Source organism: Bos taurus, chromosome 24, assembly GCF_002263795.3.
Source record: "Bos taurus isolate L1 Dominette 01449 registration number 42190680 breed Hereford chromosome 24, ARS-UCD2.0, whole genome shotgun sequence".
NCBI lineage: Eukaryota > Metazoa > Chordata > Mammalia > Artiodactyla > Bovidae > Bos > Bos taurus.
In genome coordinates this window covers 2,259,250-2,279,807 of record NC_037351.1, presented here as the reverse complement: position 1 = coordinate 2,279,807, position 20,558 = coordinate 2,259,250, and the positions used below count along the sequence as shown (strand labels likewise).

General features: G+C 50.0%; 1 protein-coding gene across 4 annotated transcripts in view; it reads right to left on the bottom strand.

The window, feature by feature from the left end:
- The window catches only part of MBP (myelin basic protein), a 104,445-nt gene that overhangs the window by 48,772 nt on the left and 35,115 nt on the right, over positions 1-20,558 (bottom strand). For all 4 annotated transcript variants that reach the window (XM_005223934.5, XM_005223935.5, XM_005223937.5 and 1 more), the window contains 1 exon segment: positions 11,871-11,958. In XM_005223934.5, the coding sequence (XP_005223991.2) occupies positions 11,871-11,958 (88 nt within the window).

Below are 20,558 nucleotides of genomic sequence, written 5' to 3'. Positions count from 1 at the left end.
AGGGTGTGAGGCCCCTCCCTGGACACCAGCAGACACCAACCACACCTGCTATGCTGCCCAGTTTTAAGTCGAGGTGACAGAGGTGTTTCAGGCTCTTAACCTTGATGAGCTTCCCTGACTCCTCAGGACAAGTTGCCTGCCCCTTGGCCCCGTGGATGCCGCAGGGCCAGCACCTTGCTGACCTGGGGCAGTGCCTAGGGAACCGACAGAGAGGGCAACTGGAGGATGCAGAGAGGGAGGCAAGATCCTGGGACTGTGGTTCTGTGTGGCCCAGAGCGAGAGGCTGTGACCCAGGAAACATCTGGAAACGCAAGTGCAAGGAGCCGGGCCGGCCCTGCCCTCATGGCTGCTCCTGCCTGTGGCTGGCAGCTCTGCAGCCTCGTTGCGGACCTGTGGCATCCCCCAGGGCCGGCCTCTCTGATCCTCAAGGACAGAGGACTTGGCGCCCACCCACTGCTGATGAGCCAAAGGCCAAAGGAAAACTGCGTGCAGACTCGCCTTTGCTCCAAGTGTCGGCCCCCCGCTCCCGACGGCTCTGCGCACAGCATCCAGCCCCCAGCCCCTGCTGTGCATGGCCTCCTGGCCACAGGCTGCTTGGAGGGGACACCCGGTAATGGCCACACTGGTCTCACCCTGCAGGGATGGCTCAGGGAGACCCCAGGACTCATGGAGCCCCTCATAGAGGCCAGCCCTCTGCTCGGGACCCTTCCTGGAGTGGGGGGCGGCCTCCCTACTGCTGTGCTATGCTCACCTCCCCCCGCAGCCTGCAGCACCCCCACTGAGGGGGTTCTTGCTCATTCACACCTTAGGAAACCCAGGGATTATGTGCTGTGTCAATAGACAAGATCAGATCTGAAAAGCTAAAATCAAGTTAAACTAAAAGAAGAGAAGAAAAACATTCATTAAAGAGAGTTGTAATTTTTTTCAAGTAAATATGCTTTGAAGAAATGGAAATGTCTGTTTCCTTAACAACAGTGGTTATAATGGTTGTATTTTTGTTGTTGTTGTTGTCCTCTTCTCTGTGTGTGTGTGTGTGTGTGTGTGTGTGTGTATGTAGGTGTGTAGGTGTTCACACGCACTCCCAAGGTTAAAGGATGCCCTTTGTAACAAGATACCTCTGGATACATTGATCAGTGGATGAACAGGCTCTTGATAATTACAATCGTGGTTTGCTTTCTAAGTAATCAGCTCACGTGTCAGGAATTAATCTGCTTATTCTTTCTCATTAGAGAAGGAACTCGGCGATGGCTGGAGGAAACAGGTGACAGCTGGGGACAAAGCAGCCTCTGAGAGTAGCAGGCAGACAGAGGGCCCTGGCCTGGCCTCCCCAACCTCCACACAAACAGCAGAGACCACGGACAAGGCAACACTGATCACGGGATTAACTGATCAGTATTGGCAGTATCTGACTACAGCAAGCTAGCAGCATGGCTTGAGGACAGTCGCCCTGTGGAGACATTTAAATGACAGGTTTCCTAACAGGAAGCACCTGCACCATGACCACTGACCTCCGACCTCTGGGGTCACTTCTGCCAACCTCTGCAGGTTAGAGTGTTCCCACAAGGACTAGGATCACTGGGATAAACAATCACCAAATTCCACACTTTTCAATATGTTCCTTCTTCTGTAGCAAGGCCATCTTCAGTTTAAAAAATTACTCTCATGAATTTAATCTCTTTTTCTATTAGAAAAATTACGAAGAGTGAAATTGCTCGAGTGATGGCAAGTGGGTGGAAACAGGAGACCCACGTTCCCCAACAACTGCAAGGACTGAAAACAATCACACATTTGTTCCGAGGGAGCAACAGAAAACGTTACTAAAAGTGCGTGGGGCAGGAAGGTACCGCTTGAAAAATCCAGCAGCAAAGTTGAAGCAGGAGTCGGTGGCCAGCTTGTGCACAGATCTAACATTCGTGTCAGGGACATACAGCACTTCATTGATACACACAGTTAACAAAATGTGAAAACACTTAATACTCTGCACATTCAAGTTGCTGGGCCAGATTGCAAGTTAACTACAGATGATAACATGTGTGTATCTCCTAAATATCACATTTCACTTATATGAAATAAAAGTCCAGGGTCCCTTGGTGTCTAGGAGCCTCGGAGCTGTCTGCCAGTGAGGCTGGTGCTCCTCCTGAACGTTTGCAGAGATGGAAATGCGCTTGTGCACGAGCAAAACAGCCAGTCCTGCGAGAGCGCGTGAGATCACCCACCACCCTTCTCCCCAGTGCAGGAGACATGTGAGATGCAGGTTCCATCCTTGGCTCGGGAAGATCCCCTAAGAAGGGCATGGCTACCCAGTATTCTTGCATGGAGGATCCCATGGACAGAGGAGCCTGGGGGCCATAGTCCATGGGGTCACAAAGAGTCCAACAGGACTGAGCAACTGAACTGAACGTAACAGCCTTTGTGGAAACGAGGGAAGGCAGACCCACCTGTCAAGGATCCTGGAGGACATGGCCCCCCTCCCCCAAAGGAATAAGAACAGACAAGGCCACAGCCACCTCCTGAACTGGCGGGAGGAGGACAGCTGGCCCAGAGAGGCGAACTGGCCCTGTCCCGCTAGTAACTCGGCCTTGAGGGGAAGGGTCTCCAGCTAACCTGTGAATCGGAGGCGACAGCGCTCCAGCCGCACGCCAGCACCCGAGGCCATGTTAGGAGTTCTGGTCGGGTTGAGGTGGAGATTGGACATGGCCCCTTTTCCTGATGGAAACTAAATGTGGGTGCTTTCAAGGTGGGGACCCTAGACCCACCAGGCTCACCAGTCACAAGAGTGGTGTGGATGAGGGGAAGGGGCCACGAGGGGGCCACGGGGCTTCTGAGGCCCCGGACCTCGGCTGGACACGGGGCCGTCCGTCCGCCAGGCCCTCACAGCTGCTATTTGTGTCGGCGCGGCCTGTGTCCCTTTTTGTTCTGGAAATGGTCCCGTTGTCCTTTTGTGAGTCTGATGGCCTCAAGTGACTCTGAGCAGCACAAGCTATTCCACAAGCCAGGGCCAGCGGGGGAGCGCCCAGGCAGCCGACCGCGGGCCTCTGCCCGTCTGACCACCAGTGCGAGTCGAGGCCCGGAAAGCTCGCCGCGCGGAACGGGGGCCTCACTTCTGCCTGGACCACAGTCCTCACGGGGTCTTGGCACTGCAGGTCCCCAGGGGGCGTGCTCAGACATCCCAGCAAACAGGCAGTCACCTGCCCCCCGGCCCCTCCCACGTGCAGGACCCACGGCCCCGCCCACATCCAGGCCCCAAGGCCCCTCCCACGTCTAGGCCCCTGGCTCCTCCCACATCCAGGCCCGCTGGCTCCTCCCACGTCCAGGTCCCCCGGCCCCGCCCACGTCCAGGTCCCCCGGCCCCGCCCACGTCCAGGCCCACCTCCCGAGCTGCTTGCTCAGCCGCCGCCCAGGGGCAGAATGCCTCAGGAGTAAAGGGCTCAGGTGGGCGGTCACACTGGCTGCGGCATCCTTGGTGAAAAGCCGCAGTTTGCAATGGTGTCTTAGAGAGAGGAGGGGCGGGGGGCGGGGTCCCAGGTCCTACCACCCTTCCGTTATCCACCGGGTGACCGAGCTCCTCTGAGGGCCGCGGGTCGGGCTGTGGGAGGCAGACGACACACGATATGCTGACCCCCACTGGAGGGCTGCAGCCAGAGGGGGCCCACGGACCGTCAGTGCACGCGAAGGACACTGTCCCCTCAGGGACGTGGCCCCACGTCACAGCCTTTGGGTAGAAGCCGTCCACCGCCCCAGAGTCCCTGAGGACAGGGAGCCTACCCTCGGTGGGGTGTCACACAGCTCAAGTCGTGACACTGAGCTCTGAAGGCTGAGGGCTTGTTTCAGGGCTGGCATAGCCCCCCGTCCCTGCGCCGCTCTCTTCTGAGGGGGCTGGTCACCTGGGTGTGGAGGCCTGCGGAAGGGCTGCCCGGGCAAAGGCCCTGAGCTCCAGGAGCCAGGAGCAGGTTGGGGCGGGGCAGGGAGTGCCGGCCTGCAGGGCTCCAGGGGTGTGGGGAGGCTGGGGGACCTGCGAGCAGGGGTGATGAGGGCAGAGGGGAACGCTGAGGATGGAGGCTGGGTTCTTGGAGGCATTCAGGTGAGCCGTGCTGGTGGCCTGGACCATGTGCCCTGACAGGTCCCAAGCCAGCCAGTAAGTGCTTCCCAGGTGGCGCTAGTGGTAAAGAACCTGCCGTCAATGCAGGAGACACAAGAGACTCAGCTTCGATCTCTGGGTACGGAAGATCCCCTGGAGGAGGGCATGGAAATCCACTCCAGTATTCTTGCCTGGAGAATCCCATGGAGGAGGAGCCTGGTGGGTTACAGTCCATAGGGTTGCAAAGAGTCAGACACGACCGAGTGACTTAGCACCCAGCACAGTGAGTAAGTAAGGCGAGCTTATGCAGATGCTGGAGGCTGGAGACCAGCGCTCTCGGCAGAGAACACACCAGCAACGCTGCCCACCCTGTCCCCGCAGGAAAGGGACAAAGGAGAGAGCCGGTGCTCAGACTCCTGGAGACGTTGGTGAGTTATCGCTGCTGCTTCAGTCGTGTCCGACTCTGTGCGACCCCATAGACGGCAGCCCACCACGCTCCTCCGTCTCTGGGATTCTCCAGGCAAGAACACTGGAGTGGGTTGCCATTTCCTTCTCCAATGTATGAAAGTGAAAAGTGAAAGTGAAGTCTATCAGTCGTGTCCGACTCTTAGCGACCCCATGGACTGCAGCCCACCAGGCTCCTCCGTCCATGCCTGGAGTTATCGCTAGATGCCCTTTCTCTTCTGCTGTTTTCCTCTGATGATCTACTTCATCTTTAGGAAAACGAGGCTCAGAGCAGAAAACCCAGAAGAGGGGGCCGACTCACAGCCATGCCCATTTAATTTAAATACTGTACATGTGATTGAATACCACATTTGTATATGGACTAGTTAAAGGTCATGGGGGCTTCAGGCAGGCTGCTTGGATGGATGAGCTGAGGGCCACCGCCTGCCTGGCTCAGCACCTGCCCTGGGGACCAGCCTGGCCTCTTATGGACTGTTTAACTCCAATGACCCCCCACGACAGCCTGGAGCTCTGCGGTGCTGGGAGCCCCTTCCACACGGGAACTGGAGCCCACAGAGGCTGAGCCTCCCACCCAGAGGTCTGCTCCACACTCCCAGCTGCTAGGTGATACAGCCTCACTCAAGAAATAAGATGATCCCAGAGGCCAGGACATCAGTCCAGCAGCTCATGGTGGAGGTGATGGAGCACACCTGACACCTCACAGGCACAAAACAAACCTACGCTCACCCTGAGGGAGTCACCCGAGCACCTCTGGGAGCTGTGGGCCTCAGCTCAGTTCAGTTCAGTCACTCAGTCACTCTGACTCTTTGCGACCCCAAGGACCGCAGCACGCCAGGCCTCCCTGTCCATCACCAACTCCCAGAGTTTACTCAAACTCATGTCCATCGCATCAGTGATGCCACACAACCATCTCATCCTCTGTTGTCCCCTTCTCCTCCCGCCTTCAATCTTTCCCAACATCAAGGTCTTTTCCAATGGGGGGCTTCAGCAAGAAATAAATACAACTGAGAATGGGGAGAGTGCCCCCAGAGGACTGTCTGGGAACTACAAGGAGAAACTAGTACTTTAAAGACCGGGCTTCACAGGTGGCTCAGTGGTAGAGAATCCACCTGGCAATGCAGGAGACCCTGATTTGATCCCTGGGTTGGGAAGATTCCTTGAAGGAGGGCATGGCAACCCACTCCAGTATTCTTGCCTGGAGAATCCCATGGCCAGAGGAGCCTGGCAGGCGACAGTCCGTGGGGTTGCAAAGAGTTGAACACAACTGAGTACTTTAAAGACACAAGGTATCATCTTATTCAGTCAAATACACAGAGAAGTGATACCCTACGATGTTTCACTGCTCTAACAAATCTGTCAAATGAGCGCTGCCTCCTTCCCTAAGGACCATCCTGGACAAGCCCCTGTTCTCCTGGTGGGGCTCAGAGCAGGGCGGGTCCCAGGGCTGCCATCCTGTGTCTCCCTCCACCTCTGTCTTCCCTGTCCTGGCAGTCAAGACTCTCATGGACACAGTGAGCGGGTGGACAGGATGATTTCTAACATCCCTTCAAGTTCTCCACTTGTGACTTTTACTCCCTGGTTTTTATCCACCCAGGAGCTGCACTCACAGGATACTGATTCTATCGCTTGTCTGCTTCAGGCAGCAGCTGGTTCATAATCAGCAGCTCATTAAGGCTGCCCTCAAATATTCCGGGGAAGAGGTTGTGCAGTGATCGTTTCTGAAGGACTTGGATTCTATCTGGGATGCACTGAGCTGCGTCTGCCAGGCAGGACAGAGTGGCTCCCTCATCTTCAGCTGTTACTGAACTGAGATAGAATTTTAGATCAGTAATGACTGCTGCTTATGGATTTTGTAACTCAATCTGATCATCATAGCATATTAAATATCACTTAAATAGCATCTCAAAAAGATTTCCTTGTGGAAGGTTCTTGGAAATTTAAAAAAAAAAAAAAAAGCAACTTTTTTTTTTCTTTTTAATGCTACATGAAGATTCTCAGGGAAATATCTGTCTGTGGCAGAGTACCTTCCAAACTTGGCCGGGCAGAGCTCACAGGTCCTCCGCATCCAGTTGGGAGTCTGTTTCCACTTGCCGTGGGCTCTGGCACCAAGGGCACCTCGAGCCTCAAGGAAACTCATTATCCAGTTGATCACTATTTGCATATGAAACAAATCACCAACACGCCATAAAAATACCTTGAGGTCACTGACTGCCACGTGATCGCCTGTGATAACAATTTAAACAGGAAAACACCCGCGCAGTGTGCTAACTACAGCTCTGCTTCCTTCGAGGAGCACACGCAGACGTCTGTCTGAAAACAGCAGCTGTCACTGCGGCAGACAGGGGTGGGGCGCCTGCAAGCCCCGAGGTGTCCGCTCGATAGTCACTCACAGTGGTTCTGTTGTCACCTCCACGTGCTGGCGAGGAGGCCGACACACAGACAGATGAGGACGGACATTGCCCCAGACCACACGCTAAAAGGTGGGGAGGGGGAGTCGACGCCACCTGCCCTGTTCATGGAGAAGCTGATGAGGTCTCACTTCCATCAGGCAGCTGGGAAGCTCCAGGTTAAATGTCAAATTCAACTGTAGCAACTGCTGCACAGTCAGCAAATGTACATGGGGCCTTACTTCATCTGCACCTGGTTTTTTTTTATGTTTCATTTCTTTGTGTGTTTTCTCAGAGTAAATTAACTCTGGCCTTGTAAAATAAAAACACATATATATGCATATATATATATATATATATATATACACACACATATGTATGTATATATTCTTCTACCCACTTAAAATAGTGATAAAGAACCCGCCTGCCAGTGCAGGAGACGTGAGAGATGTGGGTTCAATCCCTGGGTCAGGAAGATCCCCTGGAGGAGGACAATCCACTTCAGTATTCTTGCCTGGAGAATCCCATGGACAGAGGAGCCTGGTGGGCTATAGTCCATGGGGTCACAGAGAGTTGGACACAACTGAAACAACTTAGTATGCATGCATGCCAGTTAAAAAATATATTTATTAGTAATACATAATTTATATGCTTTATAACTTTATACTTATATGTGCTGTGCTGTGCTTAGTCGCTTAGTCATGACCGACTCTTTGTGACCCCATGGACTGTAGCCCGCCAGGTTCCTGTGTCCATGGGATTCTCCAGGCAAGAGTACTGGAGCGGGTTGTCATGCCCCCCTCCAGAAGATCTTCCTGACCCAGGGAACAAACCTCTGTCTCCTGCATTGCAGGCGATTCTTTGCCAGCTGAGCTACCAGGGAAGTCCCTATACTTATATACATATACTCAAATGTTTCTAACGTGAGTACTTTCCCCCTGGACATTGAACCTGGACAATTCTACGTCCATTATCTGACCTAACGTGGTGCGGCCACGTTCTCAGGATCCCATGACCCTGTGAGCTGCACTAGCGTCCATCCAGGGTGACAGGACTCCGTCTGCTCTGACTTCGGAGATGAGCGGCATGTCTGGAAGGGACCACGGTAGCTCTGGAAAGAGCAGGGCTGCCCTCTCTTGGAGACTTCTGTCCTCTGGGCATCGTCAGGGAGACCTGAGTCTTCTGCCCGCATTGGCTGAACCACCTGCCCTGCTTTAGTCCCCTGACTAGTGAGCTCTGGGGGAGGGGTTGGGGTGAGTGTCTACCTTCCTTCCTGCCTGGATTTCCAACCACAAGGCTAGTTTGTGCCGAGTGTGTGGGTGTGAGGTTCAAAAAAAGCCCAGTAACTGTCCCACCACAGAACACCCTGGTTCCCCAAAACCCAGGCAGCTCATGGTTCTCATAGGGTGTGACTGAGTCCCAAACTGTTTCTTCCTCTTTGAGTGACCAGGCAAAACAGTCCCAAGTGTTTCCACCTGTGGCCCAAAGACAAATTACAGAAAGATTTCCAAGAGCGTGCCAATGAGTTACTAACTTAGATCTAAATCATTCAGTAAAAATTTCCCAGGAAATGAAAAAGTAAATATAACTGCTAAGTAAGTCTGGGGCTTCCCAGGTGGCACAGTGGTAAATGCAGGAGACCCAGGTTCGATCCCTGGGTCGGGAAGATCCCCTGGAGAGGGCGTGGCAACCCCTCCAGTATTTTTGCCTGGAGAATCCCATGGACAGAGGAGCCTGGCGGGCTACAGTCCATGGGGTTGCAGAGTCCGACATGCCTGAGCCCAATAAAGTCTGCAGGTGCTCCCCAGAGATGGAGGAAGTCCCTCTGGTTTGAGTTGTGCAACTCATGGCTTCAGGCACGTGAGCCTGGCACTCAGCACATGTGCGGGGTCAGTGCCGGTCAGAGCCTCTAAACTCTCCGTCGGGCCTCTAAGTAGGACTCTCACAGAGCTGTCTTGACCTCCGCTGGGACCCTGAGGACAGGCATTCCGCAGACTTGGGTTAGGAAAAAGCTGATGGCCTCCCCGCACCTCTCACCCATCCCTGAGTTCTCTGACACGTGGACAAAATGATGTCCAGGAGCCTGAGGAGCATGGTTAAGTGGCTGCTGGTGACTCGTGGCTCATGGACCATCATGGGAGCAGAGTTTCTTCTTGTGTTTAGGGAGTTTCTGTCTGGTCAGGGAAAGACCCAGTTGCTGATTTCGTTGGAGTGACATTTGTATACACTTCAGAATTTGACAAGAATTCATATATACATCCCTCAAGAGTAGATAGTCAAGACTGATAGCCAAGATTATTTCAGCCTCTTTCCCCGTCTTCACTTTAGACTGGGTGTCTTTGGCCCCCAGGAAGGCATTAGGCTCGGGAGATTATATGAAGTTCAAAAGCAGACATCTGACAGCCCCGCAGGGCCCACATCTGCGTGACTCAGGAGAGCAGAGCACCAGGCAGGGGGGCCTGGGAGGGGCCCCGTCCCGGGCCACCCCATCCGCGGCCACACTTCCCCCCTGCTGTGACTCAGCGGTGACAGCAGCTCTTGCCCTGAGGCTGACAAGCAGGGCACTGCTCCCCAGTCACCCCGATGGGCTGAGAGCCTGGCTGTGAGCAGAACCTCAGACCAGCAGATATTTGAGCTGGTCTTACTGTTCAAGGCACCGGGAGCGCACAGTCGACAAGACAGGCAGAAGCTGGCTGATGGCAAGACTCTTCCCAGTAAAAAGCAAATCTAGCTTTGGACTGGGATGTTTGCACTTTCATTGGTTTTACATTCAACTCTAGATAATAAAAAACTCTCCAAATTGCAGATGGATCTGAGAAGGTTAAAGAGGGCTTCCTTTCAAAGTACTTCAGGAATTATACCACATTTGTAACTTAAGGAAAAGGCTTATAATAGATTTTTTTCATGTCATACAGATATTATACACATGTATATATCAATAAAACTGTGTGTGGGCATGCTGATAGCAAAAGAGAAGGCTGATGTTGTTATGAATAATCCTAAAAGCAATTAACCTGCAGAATAATGATAAAGATGATGCTTACTTTAAAAATAAGTGAGCTTAGCCAAAACAACTCTAAAAGCCTGCTCTTCTTTGTATGTAGAACCTAAAATTGGACATTTCTGTTTTGTCACCTTCTTTTATGTGTTTATACACATATGCAGTTGGAATAGAAGACTAAAGACACCTTTTAATCTAGAGGATTACAGGCAGCTTTAGTGTTTAAGTCACTGACACTCAGAGGCTCTGTACAGACTCACAGACTGTGCCCCCCTCTAGACCCTAAGGCACGCAGGCTGCTCTCCAGGCAGGCTGCCCTCTTCCCCTTTCCTCTGCCTCCATGGAGTGTAAACCCCACCACCAAGAGGCGCCGGGCTGTTCAGGCCCCAGGAAAACCCGCAAGGAAATCAGTACACAGCAATGGCTCCTATCCCGCCTGCCTATCTTGACTCCACTCCACTAATCCTCAGGGCTTCATCTCTGGGCCTTTGGGCTGATTTTTATGGAAGCTTAAGACACTGAGAAAGTGGGCAGTGGTAGGCTGTCTAGTTCCATCCTTCTTGTGTGCCGCTCAACAAGGATGAGGTTATAGAAAAGGAAAGGATTTTTTAAAAACAGTATTTAGAAAGATGGTAACAATAACCCTGTGTACGAGACAGCAAAAGAGACACTGATGTATGGAACAGTCTTTTGGACTCTGTGGGAGAGGGAGAGGGTGGGATGATTTGGGAGAATGGCATTGAAATATGTATAATATCATATATGAAACGAGTCACCAGTCCAGGTTCGATGCACGATACTGGATGCTTGGGGCTGGTGCACTGGGATGACCCAGAGGGATGGTACGGGGAGGGAGGAGGGAGAAGGGTTCAGGACGGGGAACACGTGTATACCTGTGGCAGATTCATGTTGATATATGGCAAAACCAATACAATATTGTAAAGTTAAAAAATAAAATAAAATACATAAAAAAATAAAAACAGCAGATAAATTGGGAACAAAATTAAAAAAAAACAAAAACAAAAAATTGGGGTGGATTTTCCTGCCTGATAAGTGAAGTGTGAAGAGACTCTTTTTTGGAAATGAGCAGAGACCCAGCCAGACCCTGTGGGGAGGCCTCGTTCTGTGACCGTCAGACCTGCAGGCAGGGCTGACAGAGGCTAAGGTGTGTCTTAGCAGCCAGAGAACAGCCCTCCGTTTTGATAAGCGAGCTACCAGGAGCCGGCCTCTAGGAATACAAACACGTGGAGCAAGGAGCGACACTTAGGGCAGGTCTGCTCAAGTCCCAGCTTGGCCTGTGGCCCTGGGCGAGCCACCAGGGCCACCATCATGCGGCGGAGGGGACCCAAGAGTGAACGTACAGAAATCGGTGGGAACACGCCCGTTCACTCCTGGGGTGAGAGGCAACCTCCGTCTCTAGGGCGACGAGTAAGTAAACTTTTACAGAAAACATATTTCCCAACACCTCCTGAGTCACTGTCGGTAGTTAAATAAACACCAGCGTGTCCAGGCCCTGGGACCACTGCCCTTCCTCATTAGATGTTTCTTATGTGCACTGTTACCACTTCTAATGTCCACACCCAACTGGTCAAATAAATGATCGGAGAAACACTGTATAGCAAGGGGAAAACTGGGAGATTTCTGGTGTCTGTGGGCACAAAACAGCACGAGAAACCCAACCAAGAGCACAAGCAAGATGGAGACGGGTACTGCGGGCGGCCAGGGCAGTCTCACATGGGGGCGGAGGATGCAAGGGTGTTCTCAGGAGGCGGGTGGAGGGAACTTAGCCTCTAGGTTTCTGCACAGCCTGCTCTTCTAACAATGAGAAAGGACTCACAGTTCACTCATGTAACTAAAAAGTTACACCTTCTCCCAATGAGAATGTGTTTTCCCAGGATCACCATAGGAAATCACATCTTCTCATTTTCACGTTACGTACCAAACACATCACTGTCTTCTGAGATCTCCCGGGAAAGGTCACGAGTGTTTCTCTTCTTTTCATGTTCTCCTCTGTTAGTTTCACTGTCCTGGGGGTGGAAAAAAAAAACACAACATAAACTCTTAAAATAGTCTAATATGTTTTCCTCCTGACACATTTTGGAGCTGATTAACAAATTCTCACATCCATCCTCAAGGTCTGAGGTGGAATTTCAGTTCAGGGTGTGGATTTCTGTACAGGATGTGGAATTCTGCTTTGTTTTCTCTGCCTGAGCAAGCAAGCATCCGGAGGATGTATTTCCATACAGAAGACACTGAAATGATTACATTAAACATGCTAGACATCATCCCATGTATCTCAGGAATGTGGCTACTTGGTCCCTGTTTTGGACTGTGAGCTGAAAGCATGGGATGGAATTGATACCAAAACTGATTCCCTTGGGTTCTAACTTTCTCCCAGTGGTAGCCCTGGGAGAGAACAGGACGTGGAGCTACTGACTGGTTCAAAACTGGGAAAGGAGTACATCAAGGCTTAACTTACATGCAGAGCACATCATGAGAACGGCTGGGCTGGATGAGTCACAAGCTGGAATCAAGATTGCTGGGAGAGATATCGAGAACCTTAAATATGCACATGATACCACTCTAATGGAAGAAAGTGAAGAGGAACTAAAGCACCTCTTGATGAAAGTGAAAGAGGAGAGTGAATAGGCTGGCTTAAAACTCAACATTCAGAAAACAAAGATCATGGCATCTGGTCCTATCACTTCATGGCAAATATATGGGGAAATAATGGAAACAGTGACAGACTTTATTTTGGGGGGCTCCAAAATCACTGCAGATGATGACTGCAGCCATGAAATTAAAAGAAGCTTGCTCCTTGGAAGAACAGTTATGACCAACCTAGGCAGCATATTAAAAAGCAGAGACATTACTTTGCCAACAAAGGTCTGTCTAGTCAAAGCTGTGGTTTTTCCAGTAGACATGTATGGATGTGAGAGTTGGACTATAAAGAAAGCTGAGTGCCAAAGAATTGATGCTTTTGAACTGTGATGTTGGAGAAGACTCTTGAGATTTCCTTGGACTGCAAGGAGATCCAACCAGTCCGTCCTAAAGGAGATCAGTCCTGAATATTCATTGGAAGGACTGATGCTGAAGCTAAAGCTCCAATACTTTGGCCAACTGATGTGAAGAACTGACTCATTAGAAAAGACCCTGATGCTGGGAAAGATTGAAGGCAGGAGGAGAAGGGAACAACATAGGATGAGATGGTTGGATGGCATCACTGACTCAATGGACATGGGTTTGGGTAAACTCCGGGGGTTGGTGATGGACAGGGAGACCTAGCGTACTGAAGTCCATGGGGTTGCAAAGAGTTAGACATGACTGAACGACTGGATAACAGCAGCAGCCCTGGGGGAGAGCCCCTTCTAGGGTGCAGGACTGATACTAACGTCCTCGACCCACCTGGACCTCTGAGGGGAGGGGCTGGACTGGCTGGGTCTCCATCCTGTCTCCTCTGGGAACCTGCACCCTCAGAGTTGGAGTTTCTTCCCTCCCTTCCCCCACTCCCTCTGCTCTTTTATGGAGACCATTGTGCTCTTTTTTGGGTGTGGGGGGACCCCTTGTCTTTTTTCTTGTTTATGTCAATTTTTTTTTCCAGGGTGCTTTTTGAATTTAAAAATTTAAGTGCACAAAATAGATGTGGTTCAGTTCCTATTTTAAATCAATCTTATGGTATTTAATTATTTTCCTATGAAATGCCTGTGCTTGACATCAAATTCAAAAGGCACTGAAAAGGTCACGGGGAGATGGGTAGGCTCCCTGGGCACCACCCAGCTGCCACCCAGCTGCCACCCTGCTTGCGGGTGAGCTTCTAGCCTCTGTCTTCCTCAAAACAGCCTGGGCTCATTGCAGCCATTGCCCAAGTTCACTCCCTTCCTCCTCCTTTTTGTGTTTATGTAAATGCTGCCACACTCGGATATGGCTCTGCTTCTTGCTCTGTCACTGAACCGGGAGTCCTGGAGAGGGCGTCCCTGAGGACACGCTGTCCTGGTCAGCGGGGACCCAGCCCCGCATCACAGCGTCACTCTCCCCAGGTGACCAGGCTCCTGCCCGTGACCCTGTGACCTGTTATGACTGACGCTGCCTTAATCCTTGCTTGCTTGCTCAACGTTGCACAAGACACATTTCTGGAGGCTGAATGAGTCAAACCGTAATCTTTTAAAGACAGTGCCTACCTTGGCTTCTGGCCAGACCATGGGCAGCCTGCCTCGCTGAGCTCCCCTCCCTGCTGCTTCACTCTCTGGGCTCCGTGCACACTTCGCATTGCTATCTTTCAGATCATCCCTTCCGCCTGACCTGGGGGTTCAGGCCCTCACGGAGCTCCACCCAACGTCAGTGGCTTCCCTGCCTCCAGTCCCATTGTGTCCTCCCTCCCCCCATCCTGTAGAGCTGAGCTGGTCTCTACTGTAGACCAATATGCCCCATCCCTGTCTCCCCACCAACACTGTAAACTGTTTGAGGATGGGGCCTTGCCTGATAAATCTTTCTAGCCCCAAACCCAGCACAGTGCCTGGTCCCCCACAAGTGCTGGAGAGAAAACTTCAATTTTATGCTTTTTAAGAGTAGCTTGAGGGCAGGAGGACAAGGGGACAACGACAGAGGATGAGATGGTTGGATGACATCACTGACTCGATGGACATGAGTTTGAGCAAGCTCTGGGAGTTGGTGATGGACAGGGAAGCCTAGCGTGCAGCAATCCATGGGGTCACAAAGAGTTGGACACGACTGAGTGACTGAACTGAACTGAAGACTAGTTTTAAATGGCTAAGTTCTGTTTTAGCAGAGGGAGCCAAAGGTAACATAGTATGCATTTTTTCATATCTACCTATTTATTTTCAGAAGAGAGTAAAACCTGGAACAGAAAGAATTTTGTGATAGATTCTTTCATCAGCTATAAATTCTTGTTACCTGTGCTGGTTTCACGTGTCCCTTCTATGCTGGTACCAATACCAGGTGTGTGCTGTGCTAAGTCATCTCAGTCATGGCCACCCCTTTGTGACCCTATGGACGGTAGCCCGCCAGGCTCCTCTGTCCATGGGATCCTCTGGGCAAGAATACTGGGGTGGGTTGCCATTTCTCCTCCAGGATATCTTCCCCACCCAGGGTTGGAACTCGAATCTCTCCTGCATTGGCTGGTGGGTTCTTTACCACTAGCGCCATCTGGGAAACCCAGCAATATCATATCCTTCACTAACTACAAAATAATAAGCTTTATTGGAGAAGTGGTTAATTCAATACAATTTAGCTGTTACTATAAATCGTTGTGGATATTTTTCCCCACGTTTTAAAATCAGGATGCTCCTGCAAAATCAATGATGTCTTCTAACTAGAATGGACAGTGTTTTCCTTCTCGGTAAAACTCAGTAAAACAGTGCTGAGGGTCAGGGAGGATGGTTCAGAGGAAAAGCTTGATATTTCAGGCAAATTACTGTGCTTTCAGTGAATAGAGGCTTATGATATGGTCACACAGCTTCCTCACATCCATGGGTGAGGCTGGAGTGGCATCGTGCTGAAGAGATGCTTCGTGTCTCACACCATGCCTCACGAAGCCTCTGGGCTGTGGTAACAGGGCGCCCTTCCATCAGAGCGCCCACAGGTGCAGCCCCCGGCGCCGACGGTGATACAGGCAGGACCAGGGAGGCACCTCCCCCTCCGCCCCCACCTTCTCCCTTCTCCTACCAACCCTCTACTTGAGTAAACATCTCTCCCCCACACCCTGGAGCACGAGGGTGTGTGGAAAGTACATGCTGCCCTGGGAAATTTACTGACTAATTTCTGTCCAAAGAAAAGAACTTGTTTCTGAGACCTGATACTGCTGCTATTCGTGAGTATAAAAAACATCCCTATAAAGAACACATTTTCAATAAGTGAAATGTCCATGCATGACACAAAGAAAATAAAGGCGATGTGCCTCAAATGGGATGAAATTTTCATGATAAAGAAGAGCTTCCTGTAAGTTATAAAATGTGATAAAGGGCTCAACCTATAAGAGGGTCAGGCCCAGGACACGGAGACCCCAAGTGTCCTTGTCCCAGTGCGTCCTGATTCCTAAATTGTGTCCGTGACTGTAAATCTCTGAGTGTGTGTCAAGCTGTTAGGACTCCTTGTAATATTTGTGGCGGTTTTCCCTTCCATCAGTCTAACAGTGTAAGAATGCACTTACTTTCCCCTGTGAATTTTAGGGGAAAATACAAGCAAAACTCCCATAATCATCAAGGAGATTCATTATTCAGCAGTCTTGGCACAATGTTCGTCGTAACGGAAGCAGTTTGCTGTGCCTGCCAACATCGTGTCCAATTCCCTGGCAGCAGACCCCATCCTTTCAGTGCATCGCTGTCATTTTTAGAGATTTTCTTCTACTTGGTAGAGCTACTGACACACACATGCAATTATGGAGGAAAAGCTGCCTTTTGTCAGTCCAGCCTTTTTATAAGACTGATAGTCTCAGGGTGGCAATTTTAGGAGGAATGACCCAGAGGATAAGTTGCTGATCATTATAGAAACTTCTGACAAATAACAAGAAAGCTCTGGGGGAGGGGTAAAAAAAACCCACTACAGGCACATTTTTTAAAAGTTAAAAAGTTTACAAAAGTTCTGATTCAAACTAGAAAACACATATCAGGAGAGGAAAGGTGTTGAGACATTTAAAAAGTGACATTCTAAACTGCAAAACCAGGTAAATGTTAGACTTGGAGACATGGTCCAGTATAGATTGCTTAAAAAAAAAAAAAAAAGAAGTGAGAACTGGTTTTGAGAAGTGTGCAGTACCTTAAAAAAAGACATTTCCTGAACTGCCATGACACTTGAGTGGGCATCATGGGTTTAGATTCAGGGGAAGTCTTATCTGGTTTTATTTCCTCAATTCTCTTCTCATTCACTCATCAATTCCCATGAGGATCTCGTCGCAGGAGCTGAGAATGTGAGGAATGTGAAGTCATGGGCCTCCGTGGGGAGCTCCCATGTTGTAGACAAAACTCAAAAAGAAAACCAGAGAACCATCCAGCCAGTCCCTATCAGATCAGCCCCATTTAAACTGGTCCTGGGTGGGGTGAGCCAGCTTGCTGAGTGAGCATCACGCTTACTTTTTCTGAGATACCCTGGAAAAACGTACGGCGTGATCCACCACACTCAGTTCCTTGGATGTTGAGCAAGGTAAGTTTCACTGGTCACTCCCCCGCCCCCATGATGCTGCCTCCGTATCTTAGGCTTGACTGATGTCACCATCTTAAACAGAAAGAAGAAAGCCGGCAGAGATTTCATTACAGGTTCAGCAGCAGCACATTCACCACACTCCACGTCCACGTTTCAGCCTCTCAGGCTTGCCTGACAGAACACAGCCTGGTTGGACCCACAGAGCTCTGGGTACCAGTCACCATCCAGCATTATAAGCCTCATCAGAGAAATCTCAGGGTGCCACACACATCTTTGACCTTAGTCATCATGGAAGGGGTGTTGTTTTTATTGTTTGGTCACTAAGTCGTGTCTGACTCCTTCTGACCTCATAGACTGCAGCACGCCCGGCTCCTCTGTCCTCCACTATCTCCCAGAGCTTGCTCAAATTCATGACCATTGAGTCAGTGATGCCATCCAACCATCTCGCCCTCCACCACCCCCTTCTCCTATTACCTTGTCTTTCCCAGCATCAGGGTCTTTTCCAATGAGTCGGGTCTTGATTGTACCAAATCATGATTTGCACAAAAGCTAAGAACCGGGTCTCTGAGGACCATTTCTTGTACCTGAATCCAGCCCCCTCACCCCCAAGATGGGTAACTTTGGAAAACAATTGAAGTTCTCTCTACTTCATTTGCTCAAGTGTGGAAGGAACATCATAATGCAGAGGTTTCTAGCTGTGTGATTAGGAAATTCCTGTGAACTGAGGACTTTTTAAAATATTCTTGTTTCATCAGAGGAAAGGTAGAGAAGACTTCCTATAACATTGGGGTGATAATTCCCAGAGACAGAAAGAGTGATGGCAACAAGGGAGCATCTTTGCACACTGTCTTCCGCTGGGGTCACTGATCTCACACGCGCTTTCTGACATGAGCCTTCTTCCCACTCTTTCTCCCTGGATATCGAGCCAGGGCCTCAAGCAGAGGGTGGACGCAGCTCCAGGGTCAAAGAAGGCAGAGCGTCCCTGGTGGGAATCCTGAGGGGCTGACTCACATCCCCGGAGCTGGAATGTCACCCCTCTCCAGGGTGGTCACCCTCTGACACCCCTGAGCTGCCCGTGACTCCCAGGAGCCAGTGTGGGCTTGGCCACTGGGCCAGGATCACCTGGCCAGGATCACCCAGGATACCCAGGCCCAGGATCACCTTTGGGTGACCCTGGGGGTCACCCAGGACACCCCCAGCCTAGGATCCTCCCAGGAAGGTGCTCTGCTGGTAGAGAGAGGAGCCTGTGGAGCTGCGACCTGCGGAGAGGGTTGGGCGGGCACCTGGGGCGGAGGCCAGGGCGCTAGCCAGGCAGGCCCAGGCTCCAGAAACACTGTTTTCAAGGAAAATTGAAGACTCTCTAAGGGAAACTCTCTCTCTCTCTGTTTCAAGAAGCAAATCATTCCTTTCACACTCAGAATAAATTGAGGCCCTGTAGGGCTGGCTGTGTAAGTGTTTAGCTTCAGTTCCCATCGTCTGCTCTCAGTCACTTCTCAGAGACCTCAGCTGCCAGCAGAGAGGGCAAGGGAAGCAAGGAAACCGTCTGGCCGACGACCAGTCAGCCAGGGTGGTGTGGGCGCTTCAGGGACCGAGTGTGGTGGGGTGGGGATCGCATCTACAGGTGTTTTCTGTGGGTGAGAAAGTCTGTGTGTTCCTTCTGGCTTCCCTGGGGGCTCAGTCAGTAAAGGATCCACCTGCAATGCAGGAGACTGGGGTTTGATCCCTGGGTTGGGAAGATCCCTTGCAGAAGGAAATGGCCACCCACTCCAGCGTTCTTGCCTGGAGAATCCCATGAACAGAGGAGCCTGGCGGGCTACAGTCCATGGGGTGCAAAGAGTCAGACTTGGCGACTAAACCACCACCATATATATGTTCCTGTTACTTAAGTCTGGTGATAAACTTTGTTTGAAACCATTAAAGTACTAAAGTACAAGCACCAGAAAAAATTGTGTGTGTGTTTGTATACATGTGTGTGTCTGAGTGTGTGTGTGCCTGTGAGTATGGATGTGTAAGTGTATATTGTTTGTAAACTATTAAGACGTATATAAAATACTTCTGATTACTCTGCACTTATTACTCAGCATTTTTGGTTTATTTCTTAAAATAAACAAGGATCATAGTCTTATTCTTGCTCTTGGCTGGATTTGGACAAGTAACAGAAGATACCAGCAAAACACTGAAAGCTTACAGGATCAAAGTAAAGAATGGGAAGAAAAATGAAAACTGCTTACTCGGGTAATAAAATGGTGCAGCTGCTGTGGGAGAGTCGGCTGGCCCCTCAGAAGCAGAGTTACTTATTTGACTCAGCATGTGCGTCCTCTGTATACACCCAGGACAAATGAAAACATATATCCAGGCAAACACACACACACACACGTTCACAGCATCACAATTCACAATCCCAACAGGTGGGAACAACCTGAATGTCCACCAACCAATGAATGGATAGTAAAACATGCCATTTTCCTACAGTGGAATATTATTCAGTAATAAAAAGGGATGACGTACTGACATGTGCTACAACACGGATGAGCCTTGAAAACATTGTCAGTGAAAGACATGAGACACACACACACACAAGCGTTGTATGATTACATACATAAGACATGTCCAGAATAGACAAATCCATAGGGACTGAAAGCACATTATGGTGGCCTGGGGCTGGGGGGTGGGGGTGGGGGATGGCTAGAGTGATTAACTGGAATAGATTTATGACTAAAGGTACAAAAATGCTTCCTACTCAATACTGTGGACTCCAGAGGAAAAGAATTACGACTCTCAATGGGATTAGACTTCAAATCCAAGGCCCCTTTTCTAGATTTGTCTGGAAAACATAGGAAGAATTTTTGATAATATGACTATATGAAAAATCTAGGATTTTTAAAAGTTAAGACGCTATATGAGAAAAAAGAAAACCTATGTCCACACTAAAACTTGTCTGTGAGTTTTTGTTTTTAGTGGTTGTTATTTATAGTAGCCAAAAACGTGGAAACAACCCAACTGTCCATCAATGGATGAACGGGTACACAAAATGTGAAATATCCATACAAAAGATATTATTTGACCTTAAAAACAATGACACAGGCTACAATATGGACGACCATTGAAAATGTCATACTACCTGAAAGAAGCCAGAGAGAAAAGACCACGTATTAAATGGTTACAGTCAGACATTCAGACAGAATGTCCAGAGTACAGAAATCTAGAAGCAGCGATCACTTATGGCTAGAGGCCAGGAGGCTGGGGGGATGTGACATCTGAAGAGTACAATTCTTTTCTGAGGTGATGAACAGGTTCTAAAATCAACTGCTGTGAGAGTCCCATGCATCTACGACTAAACTAAAAAAATCACTGAATTGTACAGATTATACAGGTGAATTGTACGGCACGTGCATCACATCTTAATAGAGATATTTTAGAAAGCGTAAATGCTTAGCTTGCAGGCAGTTTAAGTGAGACACCAGCATCACTG